Raw genomic sequence first — 11,595 nt, forward strand, 5'->3', positions numbered from 1 at the left:
TATTTAATTAATTGACACATTAATTAAACAACCATATATTAAATCTTATTTAATACTACATTTAATTAATTATCATAAATGTCATAAAGCTAACCTCCAATCTCCATTATTTCATAATCAATTAATTAACCATTAATTAATCAATTAAATAACTATATTAAATCATATTTAATATGAAATTAATTAACATATAAATATCACATATTTATATGTATACATCTCTTTATGAATCCAATTCATATAGATCTTATATTTGAATCTTATTCAAATATATCTCTCTTACACAATTTAGATTATAGATCATATCTATAATTAACCATTATATATTAATCTCATTAATATAAAATTTTCTCATTTGATTTGAACAATTCAAATCATTCCTCGTTACTATCCTTTTGTGAACTAGCAAGGGGACCTTATGGACCTACAGATTAGAAACTCCAATAATATGAGATTAATTGATTAAACTTCTTTAATCCAATGAATCAATATTCATTAACTACCAATCACTCCAATAAAGAATGATAGTTGCACTCTTCGTACTGTAGATATATTTCTGTGTCTATGGATATAACCAATCAATAGAGCGATGATCCTTCACAAATGCTCATAACTACAGTTGGACCAAAATATCGTTTTACTTTACAATTATATCTAACTGCTTAAGTACCACTGATTCCTCTTATCAACAAACAATTTATAGTCTACCTATGAACTAACACCTCCTTAGCCAGTGAGAGGTTGAGGTTTCATTGTTCAAGACTGAGAACCAAAGGAGAAATTTATCTACTTTCCCAAGGAATGGGAAGGAATGAATTCCATTTTGTGTAGTTGTGTTCCCAGCTCCCTAATTAGACAAATCCCTAAAACGGTAGGCTTGTTAAGTCAACTATCATGGATACTCTCACCCATACAGATCAAAGGATTACCATTATAAACAGGAGTTCATAACTCATTTAAGATTAAGGTCAAGTCTCCTATGGTCATTCTAGTGAAATATTAGTTTCTTCAAGTAATGATGTTATAAAAAGAAATTGATTATTTCATGGTTCGGTCTATGTATAAACTCCTTTATACAAGATACCTCTACTCACATGTCTTTACATGAACAATATGGTTTATATTGTTTGAACACTTACTTCTCATGTAACAATTACAAAGTGGGTCTTATCAATAGTGTTACCAGAATAAGGCACCCAACCTTCATTCATTTACTGCAGACCTTTTAGGTTGTTACTTGAACATGAACTACCTATATGTCAACCACATACTGTTTAAGTGACATCATATAACCTTGGATCTTAGTTTATTGGATTGAATTAATGCTGTCTAAATGTCAAATAAAATACCTCTCATTTTATTAGATAAATAATTTGTCTTAACAAAACTACAAACCACGAGATACAATAGATTTAGGACATCAATCCCAATAGTTGGGACGTTATTCCATGTTCTATCATATAGTCTTCGAATCTTATGTTCATATACTTATAAAGCAGTTAAAAAGTGCTTTTATTACCTTCAAATTTAGAACTAATATTGCTAGTTTTTTTTTAAAGTTTTATGTGGTTTATTGAGTGATTTCAAGAAACTAAGCATCAGGAGAAATTTGCGCGAAAATGATAAAAAAAACCGGGGCAAAACTCCCAACTTGAGAAATTGCAGGTTGGCCATGGAATTAGGAAGAAACCAAAGACCCAAGATCAAGGAAAGAGGAATATTTGGAAGGTAATTTAGGGAAGCCAGCCTTGGAAGAGTGTTGCAACGTTGCTCTGTGATGCTGTAGACCCAAGACCAATTGGAAATAGGGCAACGTTTCAATGTTACAACGTTGACGCGCGACTGACATGATGCCAGCGTTGCAATGTTGGTCTTGTTGGGATTGGTGTCCTAATTCTCCCGGAGTCTCGTTGCTTGTGATGATACACATTGTTTGATGAATAAAATAAATGTTATTTCATTCTGGCATTTACTCATATCCAATAAACAAAGCTCCATAGTTATCTTATGTAAACTTAAGTATATATATGTGATATACAAATGGATCATGCCTTAAGTGATAACCTAAATAGGTTTGTAGTATAAGGATTAAGGTGGGATACCTGATCCTTGTGACACTATGGATACGACCCACTTTGTAGTGCAAATGTTTTAAACTACTACAGATAGTAGATCCTGACCATTCATGTGGAGACATGCGAGCGGGGGTGTCCTATATAAAGAGTTTGTATAAGACCGAACCATGAGATGACTAGACTCTGTATATAATGTCGTTGATACTAGAGACTTACATTCACCTTAATGACCACAGGTGACACGACCTCAATCTTGAGTGTTTTGGAAACTCTATCCTTTGAGGGCGGTCCTTTGATTAGTATGGGTGAGAATGGCCAGATTGCCAACTCAACATGCCTACCTTTTTGGGGACTTATCTGATCTGGGAGCTGGGAACTCAATCCACAAGATAGACTTCACTTCTTTCCTGAAGCAGGGATAAGTAGAGAGATTTCTCCCTTAAGGGCTGATTCTGGTGCTTGAACATGACCACAGCTTCTCTTTGGAAGAGAGGACTCAGTCATAGTAGGACTATTGATAAGCACCCGCGATGCTTGTTGAGAGCAAAGCTAGAGGTCCTTCTAGGATCCTTGCAAACACTCACAAAGAAAGCTACTTAGATCGAACCTAGAATCTATGATGGTCACTCTTAGATCCTAAGACAACTCACTCCAGAATTAGCTTGATCAAGACTAATCCAATGAATCGATTTAATATATCAAATCTAAAGCAAGATTTGAAAGAAAAAGACAACACCAAAGGGTTGAATAAGCACAAGCTTTTTACTATCGATAATCTGAGTTTTAAAGAACATTACATGCCATTTTATAGGCCAAATGGTCGTGGATAGACCAAGAAACTCAAAATTCATTCAAATACAATTAATTGCAAAGTGTAGAAAATAACACCTAGAAACTTGAAACTTAATTAATTGCATACTAAATTATAAGTCGAAATGAAAAACTAGGAATGTAGAAAGTCTTAAAATTTCCTTAAATATCTCCTCTAGAAGGCGGCAAAGTAGATATGCACGTTTGACAAGATTTGACATCACATTTCCCTATACAGTGCACACTTGACAACAATTTCTTCACAAAATATGCACACTTTTTTTGACCACCGTGTCATCTTCCAAAATATAGGACTTTTCCCATGCCATCTTCATGCCATTCTCTTCTTAACTCATCAAACTAACATTATATAAAACTTTGGTCTCAAAATTCTTTGTCAGTTCTTGTGAATTTGCTAGTTTTTGAAGATGTAGTGTGAATGTCTTTTGAATCTTCTTTGACTTGCTTCTTGTAATTGGTTCTTTAGGTATATGCAATGGTTCAATGGTTGAATTCACATCATCCCCCTTTTCTTTAAAAGGATTTGTCCTTAAATTAAGGTCTTCATTCCCTACATCAAAAGGAATCAAATCAGCCACATTGAAAGTAGAACTTATGTTGTACTCACCTCGAAGATCCAATTTGTAGAACTTACGTTGTACTCACCTCGAAGATCCAATTTGTAGGCATTATCATTGATCCGCTCTATCACTTGAAATGAACCATCTCCTCTTGGTTGAAGTTTAGACATCCTTTGATCTGGAAACCTTTCCTTTCGTAGATGAACCCAAACCCAATCACTGGGTTTAAAAATCATTTTCTTTCTCCCTTGGTTCTTGCTATTGATAAGCTTTTGATTCTTCTTTTCAATCCTTTCTTTGACTTCTTTATGCAAATTTTTTATGTATTCTGCTCTTGAAACAGCTGCATAATTAGTAAACATATTAGTGGCAAGGGTGACAAATCTAACGGTGTTAATGGATTAAAGCCATACACAACCTCAAAAGGTGAACAATGAGTGGTGCTATGTATTGCTCTATTGTAAGAAAACTCTACAAAAGGTAGAGTATCCTCCCAAGACTTTAGATTTTTAGACATTAATGATCTTAGCAAAGTTCCAATGTTCTATTAACCACCTCAGTTTGCCCATCGGTTTGTGGGTGACAAGTTGTTGAAAACAATAGCTTAGTTCTCAATTGCATCTCTATCACTAACAATGATTTTAGGAATTCCATGCAATCTAACCACTTCCCTAAGAAAAGATTAACTATGTTAGTAGCATCATCTGTTTTATTACATGGTATGAAATGTGCCATTTTACTAAACCTATCAACTACCACAAAAATGCTATCATGATGTCTCCTAGTCTTTGGTAGTTCTAAAACAAAATCCATGCTAATGTCAACCCAAGGTTCATTAGAAACATCTAAAGGTGTGTAAAGACCATGTGGTTGTGTCTTAGACTTAGCCTCCTTACATTTGAAACATTGTTTGCACACTTTATTCACATCATTTCTCATTTTCAACCAATAAAAATGTTCAGCCAACATGTTATACCTTTTAAGTTCCCCAAAATGCCCCATTAATCCTCCCCCATGAGCTTCCTTCACAAGAAACTCTCGAATGGAACACTTAGGAATACAAAGTTTTCCTTTCCTAAAAAGCATTTCATCAAACACAATATAATCATGCACGTTTTTCCCTTTTAAACATTGAATATACACATCATGAAATTCACATGCCTCTGCTTTGTACAAATCAATCATGTGTTTAAAACCAAAAAATTTTGCACCAAGGGAAGAAAACAATGCATACCTTCTTGATAATGCATCAGCCACCACATTATCCTTACCTTTCCTGTAATGAATGACATATAGAAATGTCTCAATGAACTCTACCCATCTTGCATGCCTTTTGTTCAATTTTGTTTGGCTTTTGAGGTGCTTCAAGCTTTCATGATCCGTGTGGATGACAAACTTTTTTGGCCACAAGTATTGTTGCTAAACTTACAAAGCCCTTACAAGTGCATGTAATTCTTTATCATATGTGGGGTAGCTAAGTTGTGCTCCATTTAGCTTCTCACTAAAGAACATGATTGGCCTCTTTTCTTGCATCAAAACAACTCCAATCCCTATCCCACTTGCATCACATTCAATTTCAAAAGATTGGTCAAAGTTAGGTAAAGCAAGAGAAGGTGCATTAGTCAATTTATCTTTCAATTCATTGAATGCATTTTCTTGTTTTTCTTTCCATTTAAATTTCACATTCTTTTTAATAAGTTAATTTAATGGTGAGGCTATGCTACTAAAATCCTTAATAAACCTTCTATAAAAACTAGCAAAACCATGAAAAGATCTCACCTTGGTTGCATTGGTGGGTGTTGGCCACTCTCGAATAGCCTTGACCTTTTCTTCATCAACTTTCACCCCATCCTTTCCAACAATGAATCCTAAGAAATTGGCTTTGTTTAGACAAAAAATACACTTTTTGAAATTGGCATAAAGCTTTTATTCTCTAAGTTTAAGCACAATCGTCTTAACATGCAATATATGTTCATTCAAGTTTTTAGGGTAAACAAGAATATCATCAAAATATACCACAACAAATTTCCCAATGTATTCTCTCAAAACATGATTCATTAGCCTCATAAAAGTACTTGGTACATTGGTAAGACCAAATGGCATAAGAAGCCACTCATAAAGACCAAATTTTGTTTTGAAATCCGTTTTTCACTCATCTCCCACATGCATTCGAATTTGATGGTAACCACTTTTAAGATCAATTTTTGAAAACAAGTTTGCACTATGTAATTCATCTAGCATGTCATCCAATCTAGGAATAGGATGTCGAAACTTTACCATTATTTTGTTGATGGCTCGAAAATCAACACACATCCTCCATGTTCCATCTTTTTTGGGTACTAAAATGACTGGAACCGAACAAGGACTCATGCTTTCTCGAACATAAACTTTATCCATGAGTTCTTCTACTTGCCTTTAGATTTCCTTGGCCTCGATTGGATTGGTCCTGTAGGCTGCCATATTTGAAAGTGTTACCTCGTGTATGAAGTCAATTTTATGCTTAATTCCTCTTAAAAGAGGTAGACCCGTAGGTGTATCTTCATGTGGAAACATGTCATTAAATTCCTACAAAAGAGATTTAAATGCACTAGGCAAACCATCATTAGAGTTAGGTTCAGTTACTAAACACATTCCTTTGCACATAAGTACAAAGTTTGGTGCTTCGAATGAAAACATATTCCTCTCTTCCCCTTTTCTCATAACCAAACTCACACTCTTTTTTTCCCCTCAAAATCACTCTTTTTTCTCTCTTGGTTTTCACTCACCGTTTGCCCCTCACTTTTCTCCTTTTTTTTGCTCTTCTCCTTTAACTTACTTTCTTCTCTCCTCTCTTGATCCTCAAATTCTTTTCTTTTCTTTTCTAATTTCACTTGATCACATTGTACTTCATATGGAGATAATGGAAGCAAAGTAAACTTCTTCCCATTCAAAGTAAATGTGTACTTATTCAATAAACCACCATATATGACTTCTCTATCATATTGCCAAGGTCGGCCCAATAACATATCACCCGCATGCATAGGTACTACATCGCAAAGAACCTCATCCTTATATCTTCCCAAAGTAAAAGAAATAAGAACTTTGGAGTTTACCTTCAATTCTTCTTTGTTTGTTAATCATTGAAGTTTATATGGTTTTGGAATTGGATGAGTAGTGAGTTGTAGTCTTTTTACAAGAAAACTACTTACTACATTTGTGCAACTTCCATTATCAATCACCAAGCTACATGGGGTTTCTTTAATCAAGCACCTTGTGTGAAATAAGTTCTCTCTTTGATCTTCAACTTTCTCCTCCTTGATCTGCACATTAAGTACTCTTCTTGCAACTAAGGATATAGAGTTACCTTCTTCAATGTACTCATCATCAAAGGCTTCAGATTCTTCCTCAAGTTGGCTACCTTGTTCATCACATTCATCTTCTGAATCAATAATTCCATTTCTTATGACCATGACTTTTTTATTGACACAATCTTTACTCATGTGCCCAAAAACTTTGCACTTCCAACATTGAATGGAATTAGATTTCTCTCTCTCCTCCTTTGAAGCTTCATTTTTTTTAGTATAGGTGCTCCCGGCTTCCACTCTTTTAGGAGCCACAAGCTTCCCTTTTGCTTCATCCCTATTCACAAACCCATCCTTGTTTCAAACATTAGAATTTGAAAAGGTATTAGCTTTAGAATTATACCTCTTGGAATGTTCCTTTTCTTCTCTCAATTGTTCTTCAATTTTGATTGCATAATGATATATATCTTCTAAGTATAGTTGTGGATATCTATCAACGATATGAGCAATTTCTCGATTTAAACCTCCAAGGAATCTAGACATGGTATCTTCTTCTTCTTCTTGAATATTTGCTCTTTCTATAAAAGTTTCCATCTCTTGATAATATTTAGCTACACTTTTTGTTCCCTACCTCAAAACTTGCAATTTAGTTCTCAAATCTCTTTCATGATGTTTTGGAACATACCAAGAGGTATAATTCTAAGTCAAACTTGCAATTAACTGCATACTAAATTATAAGTCAAAATACAAAGCTAGGAATGTAGAAAGTCTTCAAATTGCCTTAAATCTCTCTTCTAGAAGGCAGCAAAGTAGATATGCACGTTTGACAAGGTTTGACATCACATTTCCCCATGCAGTGCACACTTGACAGCATTTTCTTCACAAAATCTGCACACCTTTTTTACCACCATGACATCTTCCAAGCTTTACCAATTGGAAATGGATCTCAATGATGCTTTGTAACTATACACACTTCACAAATATCTGTCTCATGGCTAATATTTGAATGTCCCTCACCATATAGTTTTTGCACAATTACGATAGTGATCCGAAATTCAAGTGACCATGTCCATAATGCCAAAGCTAGGATGGATCCTTCAATATGCTGCTAAAGTGAGAGATTTGACTGTATGTAAAGTAAGAGGAAACATCTTATTAGTAGTCATTTTTACCTTGCCAATAAAAACACCAGTTTGATCTATGATTGCACACACACCACTTTCAAATTAATCTTATAGACCACGTAGAAGTAGTTGACCAATAATTGAAAGACTATGCTTCAGACCAGAACATAGAAAACATCCTTGACTCGTTTTGTGTCTTTCTTCATCTTAACGAGAATATCACCTCGACCTTTGACTTGCAATCTAGTATTATCATCAGTTTTCACTTCACTTTGGAGAGAATCATCCAAAATAACAAATATACTTCTATTTCTTGTCATGTGGTTACTACAACAACTATTAGGCTTGGCAACAGGGCGTGGTGGGATCGGGGATGCACTCCCTATCTCCGTCCTCGTGGGGATTTGTAATCTCCATTCCTACCCCATTCCCTATTTTGGGGAGTCAAGAAATCCTTGTTCAGGGATCGGGACGTGGAGGGAAAAAATTCCCCATTTTATATTTATATTTTTAATTACTATTTATTTATTTAAATTAATAATAGGAAAAATTAAAGATTTTTATTGTAAAAATAATAAAAGGTTAATATAAATTATATTATGAAATGAAATAAATTTTTTTAAAAAAACAATAGCTTAACTAATGTTATATACATAAATACATACATACATACATACATACATACAACACACAAATACACACACATATATTAAAGCATAATAAAAATTAATAAAATAATAGTTTATAAATATATAAATATAAATATATGCATATATTAAAAAATAAAAAAATATTCATGAAGGAGTTAGGGACGGAGGCGGGGCAAGACACCATCCTGATCTTCGACTGGGGACCCATTTTGTGTCCTCGATTTGACCCCTATCTTCGATCAAACCGAAAATTCCACTCTAATAGGGGTGGATACCCATGGGGACCCAACTTTGTAGAAATTTTTGTCAACCCTAGCAACTATCAAGATACCATATAGGCTTTACAACATTGCCTTGAGCATTACATGCAATAATTAAAAAACCTTCAACATATTTCTCCTCTTTATACATCATGGTGGAACTCCATCTCAATTTCTCAGTGCTTAACAATCTGTTTGAAAATGATCGTACTTTTGCAGTTAAAACATTGAATGTGAGAAAAATTACCATAGCCACTTCCATGGTTTCTGCCAAAGTCTCTTCCTCTTTCACCTCCTCTTCCTCAAGATGAAGAAAAGCTTTCTTTTTTATTTTCAAAATTCACAACATTTCTATTATCATAGTTTCTTCCACCTCCTCGTCTGTCACGATCACAACGTCTTTCACAAGAATCGCCTTTGAATGAAGTTTGCATCTGAAAAGGTTTATCGAGATTAACATCAAATTGTTTTAGAATAAACTCATGACATTGAAGAGAACCCATCAAGCTATTTATAGATAGTGTAGATAACTCCTTTTTATTCTTTAATTGCAACGACAATATGCTCGAAGTTTCTCAACATACTTCTAAGAATCTTTTCAACAACTCTTTGATCACCTACTTTGTCTACATTTATTCTCAAATTATTAACAATCGCAAAAATACGATTGAAATTTTTTTTTCAACACTTTCGGTCTCTTTCATCTTAATGAAATCAAATATGTTGAAAGAATTTCATTTTAAAACCATTAGCATATGTATTTTTAAATTAATAGTCATTTTAAAGCTCTAAATTAAGGTTTTATTTACGCTTTTTTCACGATCATTAACAAAACAAAAAATCCATGCATTAACAAAGGTTAAATTTGTAATAATTATTGAACAGAACAATGCTTGAAAGAGTTAGATATCAACTTTCCAATGGCTATCAACTTTCCAATAGTCTCTTGCCATAAACATATTGGGCACAAGTTGTCTCCTATACAATCTTTATTCTAAATAGATGTCCACACTATTTTATTGAGTTGAAGACAGTTGAAGAAAAGTGCGATAAGGACAACAACGGCTCCACATATCTCCATAATAGTATGATGTTGTCCACTTTGAGTATAAACCCTTATGACTTTGCTTTTAGAACCATCCAAAAGACCACATACAAATGGAGATAATTGTCCACATTTATATACCCATGATCATTCTCATTCCTAATCAATGTGAGACTTTGTTTGTACTCCTACCGAAGTGGATATATCATCATCTTAAATTGGACCGTTTGAAGATATTTGGGAATATATGATATGTTCATCACAATCAAGGTAAATTGAAACCTATTGCTATGCCTCAAAACAGTAACATGAGAATTAAGGTGGAGTATTTAAATGACCCTGGACTTCTTCCTTTAAATTAAAGCTAGAAATTGAAGAAATTGAACCCTACAAGCTAGAAATGAGCAAGAATAAGTAACTAATGAGGAAGAATGAAAATATCGATGTTGATATCGATATCGAGATTTTAATTTTATGGATATATTGATGGATATATCAATTAAACTATTGATATTAACAGATATCTCTATAAGTCAATTTATAAAATTTATTTATATTAATAAGTTGTTTTTACTCCTAAACTAAGTTATGGATATTATTGATAGTATTCAAATTCATATTGGATTGAACAGATGTATTTTTTAATGTTTTTCGAGCAATTACAAAAAGATGCTAGAGTCCTCAAGCTTTGAAGAGACCACTAATAGTCCTGTAGCTAGATAATGGATTGAAGCTATAAATGAAGAAACGATATCCCTAAATTACAATGACAACTAAAAAATTAGTATCTCTATCTAAGAGATACAAACCAATATCTTGTAAATGAAAAGAAGAAATTTCAGGAGTCCAAAAGTCTAGAATTAAAGCAAGACTTGCCGGGGGTTCACAGAAAAAAAAAACGTAGATTACAATGAAATGTTCTCACCTTTACCTAACATTGATATATATTGTTTTAGAAATTTTCATCGATATTGACATTTTATTGATATTTCCATCAATATTTTTCGTAAATGTGAGATTTGACATTTCATTGACATTATAATTTTAAACATCTACTAAATTAGATGGTGTATCTTTTATTCAAAAGAAAAAGGTTGGCGGATTTTGAAATATTTAACTTTTAGAACATTTGCATAATAACTTAGTTAACTAAGCCATGCTCGACATTTTTTTTTTTTTGCTCAAACCAAACTTTGTAACTTAATCATTAAAGTATACTTATAAAATTGACCACTATACATACAACAATTGCAAATAAAAATACAGAATTTTAAAGGTAATCGTTTTAAATGGTAAAATTACTGAAAATATTTTTAAATATAACAAAATGTCATATTGTCAACATTGATAGATCTATTATTATCTATCTTATTAAGTACAATCTCATTAATAAAAATGTTAAATTAATTAAACTGCAATTAAAATGGACGACGAGGGTATTTTAAGATTTCAAAAAATTGGACTTATGTGACATTCATGTATTTTATTATAATTCAAAAGCATTTCGTCTTTTGCTATTTTTTTAAATGATAGTGTAATTATTATTATATACTTGATTATTCCTTATTAATAAAGTAGGCCAAAAATAAGAAAAGTTTCGTAATGGTTAGGTGCAGTCTGATCTGTACTCCCAAATTGTTTTTTCATTCACAAAATTGAGTAATATAATTTTTTATTAGACAGCTGTCGCACGAAACACCGAGTACTATGAATTATCCTACTTGAAAATTGAAAAAAAAAATATATATATATATACAATGGATTTGAAC

General features: G+C 32.9%; 1 protein-coding gene across 1 annotated transcript; it reads right to left on the minus strand.

Moving 5' to 3' along the window:
• Positions 1-1,678: 1,678 nt before the first annotated feature.
• LOC150038630 (uncharacterized) lies at positions 1,679-4,978 on the minus strand. Its single transcript, XM_090313896.1, has 5 exons — positions 4,907-4,978; positions 4,738-4,861; positions 3,552-3,809; positions 3,404-3,513; positions 1,679-1,780 (listed from the first exon to the last, which is right to left on the minus strand). Exons 1-5 carry the CDS (start codon positions 4,976-4,978, stop codon positions 1,679-1,681), a joined length of 666 nt encoding a protein of 221 aa, XP_090170022.1.
• Between the last annotated feature and the right edge of the window lie 6,617 nt (positions 4,979-11,595).

This window comes from Benincasa hispida, chromosome 1 (genome assembly GCF_027475165.1).
Source record: "Benincasa hispida cultivar pf3 chromosome 1, pf3_genome.v1.1, whole genome shotgun sequence".
Taxonomy (NCBI): Eukaryota; Viridiplantae; Streptophyta; class Magnoliopsida; order Cucurbitales; family Cucurbitaceae; genus Benincasa; species Benincasa hispida.

Bases quoted from the DNA above. Each gene is read 5' to 3' on its own strand.
- LOC150038630 (XM_090313896.1), bottom strand. From the start codon at position 4,978: ATGTTCTTTAGTGAGAAGCTAAATGGAGCACAACTTAGCTACCCCACA. The intron at 4,862-4,906 runs GTAAGGGCTTTG...TGGCCAAAAAAG, and splicing joins ATAAAGAATTACATGCACTT to TTTGTCATCCACACGGATCA. The intron at 3,810-4,737 runs GTAAGGATAATG...CTAATTATGCAG, and splicing joins TGTCATTCATTACAGGAAAG to CTGTTTCAAGAGCAGAATAC.